The 23,960-nt window shown below is 41.8% G+C and overlaps 1 protein-coding gene across 3 annotated transcripts; it reads left to right on the forward strand.

Annotated features, from left to right (window-relative positions):
* Positions 1–478: 478 nt before the first annotated feature.
* On the forward strand, positions 479–19,083 carry klhdc3l (kelch domain containing 3-like). 3 transcript variants are annotated; one of them, XM_071355275.1, is made up of 9 exons: positions 479–587; positions 10,023–10,252; positions 10,532–10,614; positions 10,751–10,829; positions 11,076–11,119; positions 11,464–11,584; positions 11,748–11,934; positions 12,587–12,694; positions 12,899–19,083. In XM_071355275.1, exons 2-9 carry the CDS (start codon positions 10,051–10,053, stop codon positions 13,431–13,433), a joined length of 1,359 nt encoding a protein of 452 aa, XP_071211376.1. In that variant the 5' UTR covers positions 479–587; positions 10,023–10,050; the 3' UTR covers positions 13,434–19,083. The 3 variants fall into 3 exon arrangements, with proteins under 3 accessions (XP_071211376.1, XP_071211375.1, XP_071211377.1); XM_071355274.1 differs by having other exon boundaries at positions 483–564; XM_071355276.1 differs by having other exon boundaries at positions 488–587; positions 9,863–10,252.
* Positions 19,084–23,960: the final 4,877 nt, after the last annotated feature.

Consider the following 23,960-nt stretch of genomic DNA (forward strand, 5'->3'; position numbering starts at 1 on the left):
TACATTAGCCAGCTCTTTGTCCTTAATTTACAGATTAGAGGGTCAATTCTTATTATGGAGCCAACAGATAAGATTTCACAAATAATTTTGGATATCATTTTTGGGGGGATAGTTTTCCAGTGACAGAAAATATTCCCCTGAGCTGGCATATGATAAGGAATATAAATCACCGAATTGTCATAGACAGTATGCAATAATAACTTTTTATAGGTTCAAGGTCAAGTTTGAATGGAATATTTCGATATCATAAACAATCACATACTTTTCATAGTGGCCTATCTCGTGCTTATCTTTTTCTCCTTATGTCATAGTAGCCTATAGTAATAAAGTGGACATATGCAGATTACACTGACAGGCAAACATTTACATTTGACTGTAATATGTAAGTGCAAATAGTAGCCTACTATCACGTGCTTTCTCCAGTGCTGCGGAAGAGTTTCTCATTTTCAATCTTGAGAAACACCCACACTTCCTGCTCAAACCACAATATGCCCCTCCTTCTGAAATGCTCTTCAACGCCCGGATGATCACTGCGGCGCAGCAAAATCCAATGCAGAGGAACGGGTGAGATATCGGCTATCTAATCGGTAATTTTGTTTTCTATGATGTAACTTTAAATTTTCAATGTATAGACTATTCAACGATGCAGTAAGTGAGTTCAGCTTTGGCTGTGTAGGCTATGTAGCCTAGTAAAATGTAGCCTAAAAGGAAAATATAATACATTACGTTTTTATTAGCTATTGAAATAGTGGTTTTGGTTTATTTTTCGTAAGGGTTTTATAATGATATATTTCCACAATGAAACCAACAATTATTCTAATGCCATAAGTAAGACATTGAAAACAATCTATTCATTTTATTTTACACAGTGAAAAATGTCTGGCCAGTGACCGTTTTCACATTGTAGCTAAACTTTTGTCTCGTGTGTATTTCTCTTCTGGAAAAGACACTTCGTGTACTGTATGCAGTAGCCTAGGCAAAGGATATTTGTAGAATAAGTATCCTAGGCTACATCTTGAGATGTAGGCGCACTTTTAATTTTACTGACTAGGTTGTATTAGCCTATAACAGCATGGAACTGTAAAGTCAGTAGGAAGAATGTGGTAAGAAACAGCACAGAGTGAAATAGTTCTGAAATAACGGTCACGTGCCCCTCCTAGACGTTCTCTTCCAGAGATGTCAAACTTGTATTTTTCCATGATCTGACTATTCCTTCAATTTCGTAATAACAATGTAATAACAGTTTGTGCTTTGTAGTTTGTAATAACATTGCAATGCACCTTTCTTAATCCAACCTTTCTAATCAGGTTAGGCTAGTTGATTGAACAGAGAAATAGAAGCCTTCAGAAAATCACTTGAAAACAGTTGAGATAGAAGAATAGAATATAATATCAGTGAAGGAATTAACTATATAATTTCCTGTTCACATAGGGTATGCCACAGTCATGGGGCTGTGTTTATGCTTCTCAATTTAATCAATGTCATATCATATTGACTCATTTGCAATTGTAACAGTATAACTTTACGTCGTCCCCTCGCCCCGACACGGGCGCGAACCAGGGACCCTCTGCACACATCAACAACGGTCGCCCACGAAGCATCGTTACCCATCGCTCCACAAAGGCCACGGCAAGGGGAAACCCTACTTAAAGTCTCAGAGCAAGTGACGTAACTGATTGAAATGCTACTAGCGCGTACCCGCTAACTAGCTAGCCATTTCACATCCGTTACACTCACCCCCCTTTCAACCTCCTCCTTTTCCGCAGCAACCAGTGATCAGGGTCAACAGCATCAATGTAACAGTATAACTTTACGTCGTCCCCTCGCCCCGACACGGGCGCGAACCAGGGACCCTCTGCACACATCAACAACGGTCGCCCACGAAGCATCGTTACCCATCGCTCCACAAAGGCCACGGCAAGGGGAAACCCTACTTAAAGTCTCAGAGCAAGTGACGTAACTGATTGAAATGCTACTAGCGCGTACCCGCTAACTAGCTAGCCATTTCACATCCGTTACACAATTATCTAAATTCTTAATTCAAGATAGAGGAAGGTAGGTACTGCTCCCAATGACCTACTTTCTTTTTAGAACACAAAAACAACCTTGAGGTTGGGGGCCCCCCAGATTGCATATGAACATGTCATAAGCAATGGCAAAAGTGTAGAATTGCAGGAAATTAGCTTTAACGGTCGACTTACGGCACAAAAAACGATCCAACTCCTGATTTTTTTTACCGAAATGAGGTGTGCCTTTGGTGGTTCATCGATGTGTCATTCTGGTCATGAAGGCTGTGACTGACCTAGCTAGTTCATTAGCTAAGCTAACCACTTGTAGCTAGCCAGTAACTCCTCCAGTATGTGTTGATGTCATTTCACATTATTTATTTTTGGACAGAGATCAGTAAGAAATGGCACTACCGTAGCAAAATATCGTATTCCTAATAAAAAAATTAACCATTAAATGACCTGATATGGTGCATTTATCAGTGATACAGTTTAAAGCCTTTTTTTTTTTTTTTTCCCAAAGTCAACCTTTTAAAGTAACTGTCCAGTGTTTCCAGATTTCTATGAAATATGATCTAGAATTAATTACAATATGAGTGAAATAGTTTTCCTTCCAAAAATGTTTTAAATAAGTATGTTAAAGGTCCTGAACAGTCATTCTGAAAGGTACCTTTTCTCTCATGGCAACTACCAGGAAGTTTGAAAAGACAGGCTGAGTGGGCGGGGAGATTATATTCATGAGTTCGCCTTGACTGACAACTCTTTGAAATGCCAAGCAACTTGGATGCAGTGAGCGGTGTTGCAGTATCAATGATCTCAAGCAAATTTGGTGATACACAAAGCAACTCAAACAACATTGAAACTGCATCAATTATATATTTAAGCAATAAGGCCTGAGGGGGTTTGGTATATGGAAAACAGAAAGGAAAATGCCGCATAGGACCGTTCACCCCCACCTGGGATATGGTTGCCTGATGAAGACCTATGAGTCGAAACGTTGTTATAAATCAAATCACCTGGGAGCATGAGCAGCAGTGTGCAGCGTTTTCTATTCCTGTTTTCCATGAGTTTGTCTACAATTCCAGCACCTGCGGAAAGTACCAGGATGTGCGTATGTTCTCCAGCTTTTGTTGGTGTGGTACAGTATATCAATCAAATTGATTTCAATCAAATGTATTTATACATCCCTTTTTACATAAGCAGATGTCACAAGTGCAATACAGAAACAAAGCCTAAAACCCCAAACAGCAAGCAATGCAGACGTAGAAGCACGGTGGCTAGGAAAAACTCCCTAGAAAGGCTGGAACCTAGGAAAAAACCTAGAGAGGCCCCAGGCTCTGAGGGGTGGCCAGTCCTCTTCTGGCTGTGCCGGGTGAAGATTATAAGAGTACATGGCCATCAACTTGTTTTGGATAGGGGGCAGTAGTTTGACGTCCGGATGAAAAGCGTGCCCAAAGTAAACTGCCTGTTACTCAGTTTGACGTCCGGATGAAAAGCGTTCCCAAAGTAAACTGCCTGTTACTCAGGCCCAGAAGCTAGGATATGCATATAATTGGTATATTTGGATAGAAAACACTCAAAAGTTTCTAAAACTGTTAAAATAATGTCTGTGAATATAACAGAAACCCCGAGGACAAACCATCCCCCCCAAAAAATAATTCAGTTTACCACTATTTTCAATGGCTATCACTTTTATTATAAGGCCAAATCCTCCCAGATTGCAGTTCCTAGGGCTTCCACTAGAGCGGTTTTTGGAAAGATGACCCAGAGATTGTATGTTTTCTAGGTGGATCCCATTTTGGCTGTAGTGTTTCCAAGCGCGTGGAAGAGAGTGCGTTCTTTGGTATTTTTCTCCGGTAAAGACAATAACGATTCTCCGTCTTAAATTTTATCGTTTATTTACGTATTAGTAAATAAACGGTTTGATTATAAATGTTGTTTGACTTGTTTGGAAAAGTTTATTAGTAACGTTTGGGATTCATTTTGTATGCATTTTGATGGAGGGAAACTGGGTGGATTATTGACTGAAGCGCGCAAGCTAAACTGAGTTTTTGTGGATATAAAGGAGGACATTATCGAACAAAAGGATCATTTGTGATGTAACTGGGACCTTTTGGAGTGCCAACAGAAGAAGATCATCAAAGGTAAGGCTTTTATTATATCGCTATTTCTGACTTTCGTGTCGCAGCTGCCTGGTTGAAATATGTTTTCAATGGTTTTGTATGCGGGGCGCTGTCCTCAGATAATCGCATGGTTTGCTTTCGCCGTAAAGCCTTTTTGGAGACACAGCGGCTGGATTAACAAGAAGTTAAGCTTTTTTTGATGTATTACACTTGTGATTTTATGAAAGTTAAATATTTATAATACTGTCGTTTGAATTTCGCACTCTGCAATTTCACCGGATGTTGTCGAGGTGTCCCGCTAGCGGCACGCCTTTCCCAAACAGGTTTTAAGGCCAGATTGTTTTTCAAGATGTTCAAATGTTCATAGATGACCAGCAAGGTCAAATAATAATCAACAGTATCAACAGGTCAGTATCAAACTTTATCAATACGGTCATCTTAGTAAGATGGCGCCGACAGATATGGCGGCTCTGCTTCTAACTCCTAATCAGCTGTGCAGTATTGTTTTGTGTGTGTGTGTGTTATTTCTTACATTTTAAGCCCATAATGTTTTTTGTGTTATTACATACAGCCGGAAATAACTTTTGGATATCAGAGCGGTGGTAACTCACCAGCATTACGACCAGGAATACGACTTTCCCGAATTGGATCTTTTGTTCGTACCCCCCAGGTCAATTGAACTTCTTCCAGAGGCTGCTCCAAAACACAGCTGGCGGAGAAGAGGTATTCGGAGTGGACTTCTAGTCCGAATCAGGAGGCGTGCATGCGATCCACTGCTTCCGAGTATATTACTCGCTAATGTCCAGTCTCTGGACAATAAAGTAGACAAGCTCAGGGCGATTCACGGCCTCAAAGAACTACACTGGACTTAATGCAAACTGAAAACCACATATCCTGAGGCCTCATTTATTGTACCTTGGGATTTTAACAAAGCAAATTTGAGGAAAACGTTACCGAAGTTCTACCAACACATTGACTAAAGAACTATCGCTGGTAAAACATTGGACCACTGCTACTCAACTTTTCAAAATGCCTACAAGGCCCCCCCCAGCCCCCCCTTTAGCAAATCTGATCATGACTCCATTTTGCTCCTCCCTTTCTAAAGGCAGGAACTCAAACAGGAAGTACCTATGCTAAGGTCTATTCAACGCTGGTCTGACCAATCGGAATCCATGCTTCAAGATTGTTTTGATCAGGCGGACTGGGATATATTCCGGGTAGCCTCTGAGAATAACATTGACGAATACACAGATACGGTGACTGAGCTCATCAGGAAGTGTATAGGAGATGTTATACCCACTGTGACTGTTACAACCTACCCAAACCAGAAACCGTGGATAGATGGCAGCATTCGCACAAAACTGAAAGCGCAAACCATGGCAAGGTGACTGGGAATATGCCCGAATACAAACACTGTAGTTATTCCTTCCGTAAGGCATTCAAACAGGCAAAATGTCACAATTCAATGGCTCAGACACAAGATGTATGTGGCAGGGTCTACAGACAATCACGGACTACAAAGGGAAAACCAGCCACATCGCGGACAACAACGTCTTGCTTCTGGACAAGCGAAACACCTTCCTCGCCTCCTTTGAGAATAACACAGTGTCACTTACGCGGCCCGCTACCAAGAACTGTGGGCTCTCTTTCTCTGTGGCCGACTGGAGTAAGACATTTAAGCTCGTTAACCTTCGAAAGGCTGCCGGCCCAGACAGCATCCCTAGCCGCGTCCTCAGAGAATGCACAGACCAGCTGACTGGAGTGTTTACAGACGTATTCAATCTCTCACTATCCCAGTCTGCTTTCCTCACTTGCTTCAAGATGTCCACCATTGCTTTCTTGGGTACAGGAACAAAGGTAACTGAACAAAATGAGTGCCCCGTAGCACTCACTTCTGTCATCATGAAGTGCTTTGAGAGGCTAATTAAGGATCATATCACCTCTACCTTACCTGACACCCTAGACCCACTTAAATTTTCTTACCGCCCCAATAGATCCACAGAAGAATCAATCGCCATCACAGTGCACACTGCCCTATCCCATCTGGACAAGAGAAATACCTATGTAAGAATGCTGTTCATTGACTATAGCTCAGCATTCAATACCATAGTATCCTCCAAGCTCATCATTAAGCTCGGGGCCCTGGGTCTGAACCCTGCCCTGTGCAAATGGGTCCTGGACATCCTGACAGGTCGCCCCCAGATGGTGGAGGTCGAAAACAACACCTCCACTTCACTGATCCTGAACACAGGGGCCCCACAAGGGTGCATGCTCAGCCCCCTCCTGTACTCCCTGTTCACCCATGCCTCTAACTCAATCAGTGTGCAGACAACACAACAGTAGTAGGCCTGATTACCAACAATGACGAGACAGCCTACAGAGAGGAGGTAAGGACCCTGGGAGAGCGGTGCCAGGAAAATAATCTCTCACTCAACGTCAACAAAACAAAGGAGCTGATCGTGGACTTCAGGAAACAGCAGAGCGAGCCCGCCCCTATCCACATCGACGGGACCGCAGTGGAGAAGGTGGAAAGATTCAAGTTCCTCGACGTACACATCACTGAAGATTTGAAATGGTCCACCCACACAGACAGTGTGGTGAAGAAGGCTGAATAAATTTGTCTTGGCACCTAAAACCCTCACAAACTTTTACAGATGCACAGTTGAGAGCATCCGGTCGGGCTGTATCACTGCCTGGTATGGCAACTGCACCGGGCGCAACCACAGGGCTCTCCAGAGGGTGGTGCCATCTGCCCAACACATCCCCGGGGGCAAACTACCTGCCTTCCAGGACACCTAGAGCACCCGATGTCATAGGAAGGCCAAAAAGATCATCAAGGACATCAACCACCCAAGCCACGGCCTATTTACCCTGCTATTATCCAGAAGGCGAGGTCAGTACAGGTGCATCAAAGCTGGGAGCGAGAAACTGAAACAGCTTCTATCTCAAGGCCAAGGACTGTTAAAAAGCCATCACTAGCCGGCTACCACCCGGTTATTCAACCCTGCACCTTAGAGACTGCTGCACTATATACATAGACAATGAATCACTGGTCACTTTAATAATGTTTACATACTGTACTACTTTACTCATCTCATATGTATATACTGTATTCTATTCTACTGTATTTTTGTCAATGCCACTCTGACATTGCTCAAACTAACATTTACAGTGGGGAGAACAAGTATTTGACACACTGCCGATTTTGCAGGTTTTCCTACTTACAAAGCATGTAGAGGTCTGTCATTTTTATCATAGGTACACTTCAACTGTGAGAGACGGAAAATTCAGAAAATCACATTGTATGATTTTTAAGTAATTCATTTGCATTTTATTGCATGACATAAGTATTTGATACATCAGAAAAGCAGAACTTAATATTTGGTACAGAAACCTTGGTTTGCAATTACAGAGATCATACGTTTCCTGTAGTTCTTGACCAGGTTTGCACACACTGCAGCAGGGATTTTGGCCCACTCCTCCATACAGACCTTCTCCAGATCCTTCAGGTTTCGTGGCTGTCGCTGGGCAATACGGACTTTCAGCTCCCTCCAAAGATTTTCTATTGGGTTCAGGTCTGGAGACTGGCTAGGCCACTCCAGGACCTTGAGATGCTTCTTACGGAGCAACTCCTTAGTTGTTATACTTTGGTCATCATACTTAAAATATCATCAAATGTCATGAAAAACATGATTTGACTCTTCATGACCTTTAAAAAGAATATTTTCTGTGTTGGAATGGTGTGGGTGTATCTCAACAACGGAATGGTGTGGATGTATACCGGTCATTAAAAATATTAATATAAGTAGACTGATGGCCAGCTCACCCATGTCATCCTCTGAGGAAATAACACACATTTTTTAAACGGTCTGTTTGAGATACAAGGTGGGGTGGGGTGGGGTTGAGGTGGGGTTTTGAAGTGGTTTTTTTTCTCCAATATTTGATTATTTTTATTTGTCAAACGTCAGACAAGCATCCATCACCATGTCACCAGAAAAACACCCTCTATACATTTGAAAGTAGCATCAAGCTCATCACCGTGCACTTTCACCACCCTGTGAAGTTCATCATAACTGATTTCATCTGTAGCATAATAAACTGCATAATAAACTGCAAATCCTAGTGGGAGGACCACACGACATGTTATTGCGTGACATCGATATGATAGTTATATCAATATTTGCGTATAAAGGTACATCATTTTTTGCATAATTCATTTTTTCCGACACAAAAAGATCCCAGCTTGTCAAACGTATTTTGTTTTGTCAACATTTGGAAAGTTTACGGACAAATCTGCTGTTTCCATCAGGCCTGTCGTGACATTTTTAATCCAACATATAGGACTACTTTACTTGCATAAAAACGTTGGATGGAAACCTGGTTTTTGTCAAGAAAATGTCTTACTTGTATCACCCTCAAACACCAAGTTAGGCATACCTAATTTCAAAATAGGTCATCATCACTGTGAATCGTGAATGATAGGCCTAATTCTTCATGTTTTACCGGTGAAATGTCCAAACCTCATCTGCATACCAATCATTTGATTTCAATCAGTTTTATGGGAATATGAATTTAGATCTTCTTGAATTACTGTTTTGTGAGCGAATTAGACCAGATGTTGTTAAACTATAAACCTTGTATTTTGTTTCAATCAAAGCATATATTCTGCCTCGTGGCAGGTGCTGATTTTGGCGCATCTTAGGCCTATTATGCCATGCTATTATATTCAGTTCTGTTATAATACGAATGAATCATTATGTGATCTTGCGAGACATTGCTTCAGAATACATTTTCCAGAAATATTTTTACCAGCTCTGTGTAGCACTATACCCCTGGAGGGGACGATGAATCTGTCTCTGTCCATTAGCTCGTTAGTACGTTAGTCACATGCGATATCTCAGACAGCACTGGCCCAATGTTGATGAAACTTGGGTGAATAATATGTCTTGCCATAGAGATTCGCATTTACAAAATTACACTGATTGGCCCAAGGGGGAGCTGCCTCATTCGTTGTGACATGTGTACTGTTGCCTTGGTTACTTGTTGCTTGTTTGTACTATACAAATTAATATACACATGTATTATGAATACACAAAAACCACACAAAGTACTAAGACAAATGTCTCTTTTTGGGTATGAAGCTGACTGTTCTGATTATATAATGAAGTACTTGTATACAGTTAGCCTAGTCCCAGATCTAATTGTGCTATGTATGTTTGGCCTGGCAAAGTTGGCAAGACAACATAACAGATATAGGCTCAGGCTATTATATAGTCACAAGAGTGTGAGGTGTTACAATAATGAATATGTTGCCTGCATAGGGAGGGTCTCCTCGCTGCGTTACCCACAGAGTCAGGGGCTCTTGTTGACTCAGAGTCAGGTGCTCTGTCTGTAGAGGGTGTCAGATGAGCACACAAGCATACTTCAGCAGCAACTACAAATGCTGTCTTGGCAACTGTGTCTGTGTAGGACTGTCATCCATACTTTGGCGGCATAATGGAGTGTGGTGGGGGCCGACTTTGTGTCATTACCAAGGGTGTTGCCTGGGGTTGCAGTGCATTGTCTGTTATATTAGGTGCCTCTTCAAACTGTTTTTTTCACACCTGGGGACAGAGAAGCCGTTCATGATCCAGGGAACTTGTCCATTCCCCCCAGAGAGAAGCATGACATCACAAACCTCAATGTTAGTTTTATCCTGAGGATAATAGTTCATTTAACTTTTTTTTCTTGCAGCTGCAGAGGAATTCGAATTCACACGGACTGTTTTGGTTAAAGCTTTCCTCACTGTGTCGATTGAATCTCTTTCCAAAGACAACTGAGAACAGTCACATGACACCCGTAGTGGTTAGTGGTTGACAACTAGTGTTGCTGTGCCCTATTCTTCACCATGCAGTCGTTTTCCTGAGGAGAATAGCAGCCCAATGACAGCTGAGATTGAGGATGACATATACAGTATGAGCCGGAGGAGCAGTAGCAGCCCCAGCCTGTGGACCGTACTGCCTCAGAGTGGCCCTGCACCATGTGAACGCTACAAGCACGCCTGCTGCTCCTACGGGGGCAGTGTCTTTGTGTTGGGAGGGAGGGAGAGCCACTCGCTCAGGGACTTCTGGAGGTATAATGTTGGTAAGTGACTAGTCTCTGGTGACAGGCTGTTAATATAGCTGGCCAGCATGCAGGCAATATTTTCTTCTAGGTTCATTCCAAGATTAGTGTCAGATACACTATACTTTTTCTAAGTCATAATTATTATAACTTTGTTTATATTGTGACCTGGTCTGCTACAAACTGTATATGTCAGTTATGCAGACTGTGATTCAATCATGTTATAACAGTGTTATACAGTGATGTTGTTACGCATTAGGAATGAGGGTATGGACCTAACCACTGTGTGTGTCTATGTAGTACGCAATGAGTGGACAGAGTTGGACTGTAGCTGTGAGGCAGCACCTGAGGAGCTTCAGGAACATTCCATGGTGGCCCATCAGGTAGGGTTTTATCTATGTCATCTGTATGGTTATATCAATATAATATCAATGTCATTGTATCTCAGACTGCTTAGCATTGCTGTACATGGTAGGCTTCATGGAGCTCAATGTTGATTGTAAATCATTATCTTTACAGGGTGTTCTGTATGTCTTCGGTGGAATGATTGATTCTGCGTACACTATATGGAAAACCCCCCTCTGGGTGTTTGATATTGGTAAAATCCACTGTGGGCAACATACACCTCAATAACTACTCACACAATCATAATGATCCAACAACATCCAAAACACTACATGTTCAAACTTGCACCTGGCATATAAAATCCTACCTGACAACATAAAAAGTTGGTACTAGCGCACAGTTCTCATAGGGAGTGACGGCAAAGAAAAGCTGCCATTCTGCCTTTGTTTCTCTGTGAGTCCTGCACAGTTGTCAGTGTCCTTTCTCATATCTCTTGCAGTGAAAGAGCAGTGGGTGTCCTGGCAGGATAGGAACCCCCCTCAGGTATGTAATGTAAAAGTAAATGCTCCACATACCAGGGAAATTGAGAGTGATAATGTAACCATGCTCATTTTCCACAGCTTGCACTCGCACAAATGCACCACTATAAATTATTAAAAGAACAGTACATATTAATTTGTATACCCTCTCATATCAAGTACGGTTTTAACTGCAATTAATGAAAAACATAATCAGTTGATTAACTAAATGTAACAACAGCATATGGCAGCTCTATAAACTGGCCCATAGCATGATTAATAGTAATGGCTGATCAAGTATGGTTCCCATGCTTTGTACTGATATTGATGACATCCCTCATGGCCGTCCATATGCTAACATGTTAACAGAATCAGGTGCCAGTGAACAGGAAGGGCCACAGTGCTGTGGTGTTTAGCTCTGCCATGTACATCTACGGAGGATACATTGACATGAGAGCCTCATCACAGGAGTTTTGGAAGTTAGAATTTGGTGAGTTAGACGTTTTCTATGGATAGATAATTTGGTTTTCGTGATTATCATTTAATAACAACACATTGCTGTCACATTTCCAGAGAAAATAATAATGATGTCATGACTGGAATATGTTTTGAATTTACCAACACTTCACTGAACACTGTCTTGTGTGTGTCAGACACTATGTTGTGGTCCCTGCTGGACTGTACCCAGACAGAGGTGGGTCCTGGTCCCAGACACAGCCACTCTGCCATGACCCACCTGGACTGCATGTACCTGTTCGGGGGTCTGAGAGGCCTGAGGGAGCAGAGGGATCTGTGGAGATGGAACTCTACCAGTCATTCCTGGAGCTGTCTCAACGCCACGTGAGTGATCTCTGCTCCCTCTTTATTTGGCTGTGTCTCTATCTCTCTCTCTCTGCCGCTGGGGTTTCACTGGATACTACAGATCTATAAAAATAGTTTAAGGGTTCAGGCACTGACAACTTTCAATACCCTTATGGAGGACACTTTTAGGACTGTTCCATTGGTTCCATTGTACTGGGTAAGCTAAATCAAGCCCCGGTCAAGTATTTGAAAGTATTTGAGATAATGTATTTGACCCAGGTCTGTTTCAGGCACTGACAACCTCAACAGCCTTATGGAGGGCAATATCATGTCAATTATAATTTCTCTTTATGGGCTCAGTTGTTTTGTGTGGCAATTTGTTCAGCGTTTCAACAGGAAATGCAAAACAGCTGAAACCAGAGCCACCAGATTAATTTGCTTAACCTGTAGCTTTAACCTCTCACAAACATATATCATCATTCACTATCAATTGTTACGTTTGAATAAATAATTTGGATTGTGCAGTGTATGTACACACAGCACATTAAGTAAATCAACAATCTAAGTGATGTTATCTTTTCCACACAAAGCAAAAAAACTAACAATAGACTAATTGTGTCGCTTGTTTAACAATGCGTTGTGTTGTTTTTCCTTCCTTCCGGTCTGTCTGTCCTGTGGATGTGTTATACAGATCAGGCCCCTCTAAGCTGGTGGGCCACTCAACTGTGGTCTACCGGGACAGCATGCTTCTGTTTGGAGGAGGAGAAAGCCAGCACACACCCAGGAGCTGTCTATGGAGGTACATCTTCACTATTCAGACCTGAGTCACTCTTCACATTTTGAATGGAGTTTCTATCGTAAATGGTGGTGTAAGAGAAACTATAAATAATAGTAATAACTATAAGTCAGAAGAGAAATATCTAGAGTGTGCTTGCTGAAGCAAGCTACACTGAATATATAATAATATAAGATATGCCATTTAGTAGATGCTTTTTATCCACAGGTACAGCTTCACCACCCAGACCTGGGGGAAGCTAGCCGTGCTACCCGGCTCCAACCCACCTCCCCACAGGATCTACCACTGCTGTGCCGGCCTGGGCCCTAGCTATCAGCCTGCCGTGACCACAACCACCAGCACCACCCCGACCCCCAGCACCACCATCAGAAACAGACTTGACAGCAAGATACGGCCGTTCAAGAACAAATGCTTCCCATCCTCCTCAGAGACAGAGGGCACTATAGAGCTGGAGACGTTTAGTAGCTCGGAGAAGCTATTGACTGAAGTGGAGGACTATTGTAATGGTCTAAGTGGGAATGACACTCAGCGGTTTGGGAACTGTCTGACCTTTGAGAACCAGGAGGCCTTCAGTAAGCAGTGGAGCTGTGAGAATAGAGAGGAGGATGGTTCAGGTAAACCAGAGGAGAGCCATGAGAGCATAGCACAAAACCTGCCTGATTTGCTACTGGTGCTGGGGGGAAAGCCCTTAGTTAGACACACGGTCATCTCTGTGTGGCAGATGACATTGGCTGACCTCTGAGCTTTGACCTCTGACCCAGAGAGAGAGGGATGGCATTTTGTAAACTACAGTGCCTTGCAAAAGTATTCATCCCCCTTAGCGTATTTCCTATTTTGTTGCATTACAACCTGTAATTTAAATAGATTTTTGGCGGGATTTCATGTAATGGACATACACAAAATAGTCCAAATTGGTGAAGTGAAATGAAAAAAATTACTTGTTTAAAAAAAATTATGGAAAAAAAATAATGAAAAGTGGTGCGTACATATGTATTCACCCCATTTGCTATGAAGCCCCTAAATAAGATCGGGTGCAACCAATTTCCTTCAGAAGTCACATAATTAGTTAAATAAAGTCCACCTGTGTGCAGTCTAGGTGTCTCATGATCGGTCACATGATCTCAGTATATACAGTGGGGAGAACAAGTATTTGATACACTGACAATTTTGCAGGTTTTCCTACTTACAAAGCATGTAGAGGTCTGTAATTTTTATCATAGGTACACTTCAACTGTGAGAGAAGGAATCTAAAACAAAAATCCAGAAAATCACATTGTATGATTTTTAAGTAATTAATTTGCATTTTATTGCATGACATAAGTATTTGATACATCAGAAAAGCAGAACTGAATATTTGGTACAGAAACCTTAGTTTGCAATTACAGAGATCATACGTTTCCTGTAGTTCTTGACCAGGTTTGCACACACTGGAGCAGGGATTTTGGCCCACTCCTCCATACAGACCTTCTCCAGATCCTTCAGGTTTCGGGGCTGTCGCTGGGCAATACGGACTTTCGGCTCCCTCCAAAGATTTTCTATTGGGTTCAGGTCTGGAGACTGGCTAGGCCACTCCAGGACCTTGAGATGCTTCTTACGGAGCCACTCCTTAGTTGCCCTGGCTGTGTGTTTCGGGTCGTTGTCATGCTGGAAGACCCAGCCACGACCCATCTTCAATGCTCTTACTGAGGGAAGGAGGTTGTTGGTCAAGATCTCGCGATACATGGCCCCATCCATCCTCCCCTCAATACGGTGCAGTCGTCCTGTCCCCTTTGCAGAAAAGCATCCCCAAAGAATGATGTTTCCACCTCCATGCTTCACGGTTGCGATGGTGTTCTTGGGGTTGTACTCATCCTTCTATTCCTCCAAACACGGCGAGTGGAGTTTAGAGCAAAAAGCTCTATTTTTGTCTCATCAGACCACATGACCTTCTCCCATTCCTCCTCTGGATCATCCAGATGGTCATTGGCAAACTTCAGACGGGCCTGGACATGCGCTGGCTTGAGCAGGGGGACCTTGCGTGCGCTGCAGGATTTTAATCCATGACGGCGTAGTGTGTTACTAATGGTTTTCTTTGAGACTGTGGTCCCAGCTCTCTTCAGGTCATTGACCAGGTCCTGCCGTGTAGTTCTGGGCTGATCCCTCACCTTCCTCATGATCATTGATGCCCCACGAGGTGAGATCTTGCATGGAGCCCCAGACCGAGGGTGATTGACCGTCATCTTGAACTTCTTCCATTTTCTAATAATTGTGCCAACAGTTGTTGCCTTCTCACCAAGCTGCTTGGCTATTGTCCTGTAGCCCATCCCAGCCTTGTACAGGTCTACAATTTATCCCTGATGTCCTTACACAGCTCTCTGGTCTTGGCCATTGTGGAGAGGTTGGAGTCTGTTTGATTGAGTGTGTGGACAGGTGTCTTTTATACAGGTAACGAGTTCAAACAGGTGCAGTTAATACAGGTAATGAGTGGAGAACAGGAGGGCTTCTTAAAGAAAAACTAACAGGTCTGTGAGAGCCGGAATTCTTACTGGTTGGTAGGTGATCAAATACTTATGTCACGCAATAAAATGCAAATTAATTACTTAAAAATCATACAATGTGATTTTCTGGATTTTTGTTTTAGATTCCGTCTCTCACAGTTGAAGTGTACCTATGATAAAAATGACAGACCTCTACATGCTTTGTAAGTAGGAAAACCTGCAAAATCGGCAGTGTATCAAATACTTGTTCTCCCCACTGTATACACACCGGTTCTGAAAGGCCCCAGAGTCTGCAACACCACTAAGCAAGCGGCACCACCAAGCAAGCGGCACCATGAAGACCAAGGAGCTCTCCAAACAGGTCAGGGACAAAGTTGTGGAGAAGTACAGATCAGGGTTGGGTTATAAAAAAATATCTGAAACCTTGAACATCCCACGGAGCACTATGTAATCCATGATTAAAAAATGTAAAGAATATGGCACCACAACAAACCTGCCAAGAGAGGGCCGCCCACCAAAACTCATGAACCAGGCAAGGAGGGCATTAATTAGAGAGTCAACAAAGAGACCAAAGATAACCCTGAAGGAGCTGCAAAGCTCCACAGCGGAGATTGGAGTATCTGTACATAGGACCACTTTAAGCTGCACACTCCACAGAGTTGGGCTTTATGGAAGAGTGGCCAGAAAAAAGTCATTGCTTAAAGAAAAAATAAGCAAACACATTTGGTGTTCGCCAAAAGGCATGTGGGAGACTCCCCAAACATATGGAAGAAGGTGCTCTGGTCAGATGAGACTAAAATTTAGCTTTTTGGCCATCAAGGAAAATGTCTGGGGCAAACCCAACACCTCTCATCATCCCGAGAACACCATCCCTACAGTGAAGCATGGTGGTGGCAGCATCATGCTGTGGGGATGTTTTTCATCGGCAGGGACTGGGAAACTGGTCAGAATTGAAGGAAGGCGCTAAATACAGGGAAATTCTTGAGGGAAACCTGTTTCAGTCTTCCAGAGATTTGAGACTGGGACGGAGGTTCACCTTCCAGCAGGAAAATGACCCTAAGCATACTTGTCACGTTCTGACCTTTATTTTCCTTTGTTTTGTCTTTAGTTAGTATGGTCAGGGCGTGAGTTGGGGTGGACAGTCTATGTTATGTGTTTCTATGTTTAGGTTTGTCAATTGGCCTGATATGGTTCTCAATCAGAGACAGGTGTTTTGCATTGTCTCTGATTGGGAACCATATTTAGGTTGCCTGTTTTCACTGTTGGTTTGTGGGTGTTTGTTTCCTGTGTCTGTGTTCGTGCCACACGGGACTGTTTCGGTTAGGTTACTTTGTTATTTTGTATTTTTTGTCGTGTTCAGTTAATTATATTAAAACATGGACACTTACCACTCTGCGTCTTGGTCCGATCCCTGCTACACCTCCTCTTCAGACGAAGAGGAGGAAATCAGCCGTTACAATACTGCTAAAGTAACACTTGAGTGGTTTAAGGGGAAACATTTAAATGTCTTGGAATGGCCTAGTCAAAGCCCAGACCTCAATCCAATTGAGAATCTGTGGTATGATTTAAAGATTGTGATACACCAGCAGAACCCATCCAACTTGAAGGAGCTGGAGCAGTTTTGCCTTGAAGAATTGGCAAAAATCCCAGTGGCTGGATGTGCCATGCTTATAGAGACATACCACAAGAGACTTGCAGCTGTAATTGCTGCAAAAGGTGGCTCTACAAAGTATTGCCTTTGGGGGTGGGGTGGGGGGGTGAATAGTTATGCACACTCAAGTTCAGTTTTTTTGTCTTATTTCTTGTTTGTTTCACAATAAAACATATTTTGCATCTTCAAAGTGGTAGGCATGTTGTGTAAATCAAATGATACAAACCCCCCAAAAATCTATTTTAATTCCAGGTTGTACAAAATAGGAAAACTGCCAAGGGGGTGAATAATTTCACAAGCCACTGTATTTAAAAGAAACATGTATATTTTTATATGGAAATGTATCACAAAGCGGGGGTGTGATGCAGCTGTTGATGCATAGAGTTCCCATGCTAAGGTGTTATTTAGTCCATATAACAGTCCCAAATATACTGTACATATCTTAATCTTTGTTAATTCAGCTGAATAATCATTCAGTTTTTAAAAAACAATTCAGCAAATCTATTTTGCAGAGAATCAAAAAAAATAATCATTGTACCTATATTTCCAGGTGTTATGTTTTAGATTGGCAACAATGTCCTTTTTTTTTAACAATGTTAAACCAAGTGTTAAACCACATTAATGATGAAATTGTTTGTACTCAAATATTGCATTTTTTTATGTTTTGTGTTAGTAAAAATTGTGTTTCATTTAATTTTTTCTAAAGGGAGAATATCCCCAATTAACACATTGGTTTTGAAATATTGTATATATTTTAGCAATTACATTTACTTTTGATACTTAGGTATATTTAAAACCAAATACTTTTTGACTTTTACTCAAGTAGTATTTTACTGGGTGACTTCACTTTTTTCATTTTATATTATGGTATCTTTACTTTTACTCAAGTATGATATTCGGATACTTTTTCCACCACTGCCGGTTTTGAATTCATCTCCCAACAATGTTCCTGTCCTGCTAAGCATTCAAAATGTAACAAGCACTTTTGGGTGTCAGGGAAAATGTATGGAGTAAAAAGTTCATTATTTTCTTTAAGAATGTAGTGGAGGAAAAGGAAAAGTTGTCAATAAATAAATAGTAAAGTAAAGTACAGATACCACAAAAAACGACTTAAGTAGTACTATAAAGTATTTTTACTTAAATACTTTACACCATTGAAAACCGGTCACTAGGGGCAGCAGTGAGAGCTATTACCATCAAGTAGGGTGTTGCGGACGGGGATGGCGGATGAGCTCCAGCTCCGAGGGTCGAGTTCAATCCCAGGGCTAGACCCTCGTTTTGCATTTTGAGGTTGTAACCCTATCCCAAACCTTAACCATTACCTTAACAATTCTGAATGAATGCCTAAACCAGGGGTGTCAAACTCATTCCACGGAGGGCCTAGTGTCTGCAGGTTTTTGGTTTTTCCTTTCAATAAAGCCCTAGACAACCAGGTGTGGGGAGTTCCTAACTAATTAGTGATGTTAATTCATCAATCAAGTACAAGGGAGGAGCGAAAACCCGCAGACACTCGGCCCCCCGTGGAATGAGTTTGACACCTGTGGCCTAAACTTAACCTTCGAAATGTATGTTAATGGTAAAACATCAGATTCTGCAATGACACTGAGAGCTTGTTGGTCATTCCACCAATTAGGTGCCTTTTGAGTAGTAAAAAAAACACATTTTTTAAAACTTAATTTTAACATTCTGTCATAAAGAGCAAATGTTCAAGTTAATAAAAAACATGTTTTCCCATCTCAACAGGTAAAAAAAAATAAAAAAATACAATAGTAAGTGCCTATTAAAGTAAATATTCACCCATTTTGAATGTTATATTGTTTGTGTGCATCTCTGAGCGATGTTTTATCGGTTCCCTGGGTCAATTCATGTTTTCATGTATATCTGAGAAATTGCCGTTCAAGCAGACAGAAATTTGGCAGGTATGAGGTAGCGTTGAGATAAAGCCGCTCTCACTACACTGTAAGTATTTATTTTTTTACAAGGTGGATCAGCTTTAATATAGCGGATAGATTGTAGCTTCCATCAATGTAATTGTCTGCATCATTTCCAATCCCCCATATATTTTTGGGGTATACATACATACACATACCCACATATGTGACCCGATTCAGGAAACTAGGCGTATGTCGCAAGTTACAACGGAGAGCCGTTTGAACGTAATACATTTTTTTGACAGAAATGCCTTCTCGAACATGTGAACTTTCATGTGCCTTAATAACAAACTTGTATGCCATCTGTAAATACAAATAAAATTGTTAAATTACGAGCCTAGTTTGTTTAGCCACAGAAAAAGACAGCAACCGTCCCGCTAGCCATGATTGGTTGAGATAATGAGTGGGCTGGACATGCCCGAGAGATGAGTTTGGATTGGTCTGCGGTGTAGCAGCTTGTGTCTATAAAAATGAGCTGCTCGCTATGAGTAGATAATCCTTTCTACTGCAGTTTTTTCTAAAGATATAACATTAGCCATGGAGAGCTGAAAATATGTTGCTACTGCTCTCAATAACATTGCTGCCCTGAATTTATCAGGCACTATCGACAAAGGTCAGTGGGAAAAAGTTGTTATAGGCTACTTTCTGGAGGACGTTCATGCCATTCTGACTCTGACTCTGAAAATGTAATAAAAGGGGTTGCAGTCTGCCGTGAAGCTTTCATTCATGTATTGGGGTAAGAATCTAGCTACAGTTTCAGATATTATACATTTTTTATTTAGTCAGAAAGTTGTTTTCATTGCAAGTTTAAGCTTGCTGTTAACTAGCCAGCTGGAATTCGATGGCTGGCTTGCTAGCTAACATTAACTTACATGTATGAAGTGTGTGTAACGTTAGTGATGTTTTCTCAGAATGTCATTTCACATTGCTAGTTATAGCCTAATGTTAACAAGCTAACATTGAACCTATTTTCTTAACTTTAGCTAGCTATGGCAATCGGTTTTTTATTGCTAGTAAGAGCTTGCTGTTAGCTTGCCAGCTGAAGTTCAATGGCTGGCTTGCTAGCAACGACAATCGGTTTGTATTGCTAGTTACGTTACACTATGGATTGGGATTTTAGCTAATTTTTTTAGCTAGCTAGCTAACGTTAACGTCACATCTACCACAGACCCCAAGTTAAAGTAGAAACTCAGAGCTACAAAATTATAAATCATACACTGCATTGTTGAGGAACAATGGGAAAGTAATTCTGCTTTGAAAGTTGATAAACTTGTAAGCTCCCTTTTGAGATAACGGCCTTTGAATGTTTTGGTACCTACTGGAGACAGGGTTCCTACACCTTCTTAAACATCAACCTCAAGGACTTTCCAGGCCCAATTCCCTCAAATTCAAGGACCCAACATGGCATAGTTTGAGACACGGATCAAGGTTTATTACTGTTACAACACTGAGAATTTTTATAATGAGAACTAGCAGGCTTTACAGAAGCGCACAGACAACAATTAAAAAGAGAGAGAGGCTTGAATGTGTGAACACTTCTCAATTGTGCTTTGTTACAGTGATGGCAGACTACGTGGTCTCTTGCCTTCTCTAACACAGCAAAACAATATATTGTGTAAGTTGAGCGATAGAGACAGACTTATTTACGAGTTGAAGAGCTAAGTAATTCCTCGTTTATTTCATTAGCACCAGCTTAACACAAAACATGTCGCAGAGCAAAAACATGACCTTTTTTCATGAACATGACCAAAATAACAGATAAATAAACAAAAACACATGACCATAAATAAAATGTTTTGCAACAATAAAAGATTAGGTGAAAATGAATTGGATCAAAATAAATTAAACACTTCCCCAACCATTGTGTTCTGGGGTTGTTGGCTTTTTTGGTTCATTTGCTTTTTTATTTTTTATCACTTACTTATTGAGTAGTGTTTTGCCCTTTCTCAAACTGTTAAAACAGTGCCCAACCCTTTCTTTTTGCTGCTATGCCCCTTCATTTGCTTTTCAGCCCATTCACTTTTTTGTTGAATGGTGTTGCTATTTCAGCTATTTGTGCTCTTTTATCTTTAGCACCCTTTCTCAGGCTATTGGACGTGGCAATAAGACTGAGGTTGCCTGTGCTCTCCGCTTTGAGTGCGAATTTGTCTGCTGAAGTCTAGAGAGCATTTATGTCAGATGTCAGTCTTCTTTTCTTCCCTTTCAGTTCATCTATAAGGTATTTTATAGATTAATGTTTTTTTGCTCATCCATTCTTCTCTGTCTCTGTTCTTCTTGATGTGTCACATACCTCTGCCTTGCAGCTGCCACTGACATCAGTAGCGGTCTGTCAATGCACACATGTATGGCACCCACAGCTCTTATGTGGTCAACTATACATCTCTGTGCTGCATACGAATCTTTCTTCAAGTTCTACACTTCAATCTGCCGATTGATGGAGAATCCGCGCTCTACTAAGGCTTGCCCGTGTGACAGTAAGAGGAGTTGGCGGCAAAGTCTCCATAGATTTCTGAACTCTTTGTCCTTTGACATGTACTCATGTAAAAATGTGTACACGCTGTCTTGGACAGGATCAAAGTTGGCAAACTGAGTGTTGGGCCTGGACAATGTCATCAATAAAATGTGAGTAGTGATGACTGATGTCATCACAATCTTCTTCCTTCACCCAATGTCTATTTACAAGGTAGGTCAGGGCCTTCTTCAATTTTGCTGTACACAGCATCTTTCCATTTGTGCCTGCCATTTGTTAACAGTTTTGAGCATACACTTCTTGCAAGCAATTTTGATTTCCAATTTTCTTCCCCGCGGACAAGTCTCTCACAATTCTTCGAGTAACAAAGCCCAAGTCGACCGGTGAGGAGTCGATGTGATTGGATGACTGGCTCACCTCTACATCAAGACGTTTTTGAGGGGTCTTCGCTTCTTTCATGAGGTCTGGCTTAATGAATCTGCTCATCAAGCTCTTTAACAGCTTGAACAAGTCTGTAGAGAGAAATGGCACCATGGGCTTATTGGTCTGGTAGCGTGTGAGGAATGGTGTCACTTCTTTGCTCGCTGACAAGATGAAATTTAGTTTTGCTGTCTTGAGAGGGTCCTTAACAGCCTCCTGAATCACCTCAAAGGACTTTGTGCCTGTATTTGGACATCTCTTCTCCACAGCCTTCACATATGTTGCCATATGGGGTAAAAACTCTAAAGCTCTTTCAAGCACCGGCACATTTTCAACCCACTGTCTTGCAAAACTTAAATGGCATTGGGGATCTGATGATCCAATGATGTTAAAGTAGTCCTCCCTGCAGGCTGGAGTATCCTTCAGAAGTTGGTACATAGCATGCAGTATACTATGTACAATATGTGTACAATATGTAGACCGCAACTGCCAATGTTTATAAGGTGTACATCAAAATCTAGGAGAGACTTCTCAACCTTTGAGTAAAATGACCAATTTACATTTGGTCCATCCATGGAGATCTGAACCATGTTTTTCTTTGGTAGATCTCCGGTGCTCTTCTCATAGACCGCTTTAAGGTCCAACGCAGTCGCATGTCCCATAAAGTGATTTTCTGTTAACTTCTTTGGGGTACCCCCTCTTCTCAATTTCCCGCCTAAAGACATATCCTAATCTAACTGCCTGTAGCTCAGGCCCAGAAGCAAGAAAATGCATATTCTTGGTATCATTTGAAAGGAAACACTCTGGATTTTGTGGAAATGTGAATTGAATGTAGGAGAATATAACACAATTGATCTGGTAGAAGAAAATACAAGGAAATAAACATATGTTTTCTGTTTTTTATTGTTGCTGCATCATCTTTCAAATGACCAAGAACAGCCAAACATACAGATAGGATGCTGTGGATGATTTGAATGAAGAACATAAGATGGCAACAATAGCTGAGCAAAGTTTTAGACAGAACTTCAAAAATGAGCGAGCAACATGACATTGAGCATGAAGTCACCCAGATGTCCCACACAAATGTACCCAAATGTGGCCAAATTGGTACAGTGATACATTTTGAAGGAAAGAACTATATACATAAATGCTATTCTAACACACACCCCCCAAAAAAAAAATATATACAGTGGGGAGAACAAGTATTTGATACACTGCCGATTTTGCCGATTTTCCTACTTACAAAGCATGTAGAGGTCTGTAATTTTTATCATAGGTACACTTCAACTGTGAGAGACGGAATCTAAAACAAAAATCCCGAAAATCACATTGTATGATTTTTAAGTAATTAATTCGCATTTTATTGCATGACATAAGTATTTGATACATCAGAAAAGCAGAACTTAATATTTGGTACAGAAACCTTTGTTTGCAATTACAGAGATCATACGTTTCCTGTAGTTCTTGACTAGGTTTGCACACACTGCAGCAGGGATTTTGGCCCACTCCTCCATACAGACCTTCTCCAGATCCTTCAGGTTTCGGGGCTGTCGCTGGGCAATACGGACTTTCAGCTCCCTCCAAAGATTTTCTATTGGGTTCAGGTCTGGAGACTGGCTAGGCCACTCCAGGACCTTGAGATACTTCTTACGGAGCCACTCCTTAGTTGCCCTGGCTGTGTGTTTCGGGTCGTTGTCATGCTGGAAGACCCAGCCACGACCCATCATCAATGCTCTTACTGAGGGAAGGAGGTTGTTGGCTAAGATCTCGCAATACATGGCCCCATCCATCCTCCCCTCAATACGGTGCAGTCGTCCTGTCCCCTTTGCAGAAAAGCATCCCCAAAGAATGATGTTTCCACCTCCATGCTTCACGGTTGGGATGGTATTCTTGGGGTTGTACTCATCCTTCTTCTTCCTCCAAACACGGCGAGTGGAGTTTAGACCAAAAAGCTCTATTTTTGAATCATCAGACCACATGACCTTCTCCCATTCCTCCTCTGGATCATCCAGATGGTCATTGGCAAACTTCAGACGGGCCTGGACATGCGCCTGCTTGAGCAGGGGGACCTTGTGTGCGCTGCAGGATTTTAATCCATGACGGCGTAGTGTGTTACTAATGGTTTTCTTTGAGACTGTGGTCCCAGCTCTCTTCAGGTCATTGACCAGGTCCTGCCGTGTAGTTCTGGGCTGATCCCTCACCTTCCTCATGATCATTGATGCCCCACGAGGTGAGATCTTGCATGGAGCCCCAGACCGAGGGTGATTGACCATCATCTTGAACTTCTTCTATTTTCTTCTATTTTCTAATAATTGCCCCA

The sequence above is a fragment of the Salvelinus alpinus genome, chromosome 20 (genome assembly GCF_045679555.1).
Source record: "Salvelinus alpinus chromosome 20, SLU_Salpinus.1, whole genome shotgun sequence".
Lineage (NCBI taxonomy): Eukaryota > Metazoa > Chordata > Actinopteri > Salmoniformes > Salmonidae > Salvelinus > Salvelinus alpinus.

Excerpts from the sequence above, each read along its gene's own strand:
- klhdc3l (XM_071355274.1), top strand. The coding sequence starts at position 506 with ATGCTCTTCAACGCCCGGATGATCACTGCGGCGCAGCAAAATCCAATG. Across the intron at positions 10,615-10,750 it reads ATTCCATGGTGGCCCATCAG|GGTGTTCTGTATGTCTTCGG; the intron begins GTAGGGTTTTAT and ends TTATCTTTACAG. Across the intron at positions 10,830-11,075 it reads CCTCTGGGTGTTTGATATTG|TGAAAGAGCAGTGGGTGTCC; the intron begins GTAAAATCCACT and ends TATCTCTTGCAG.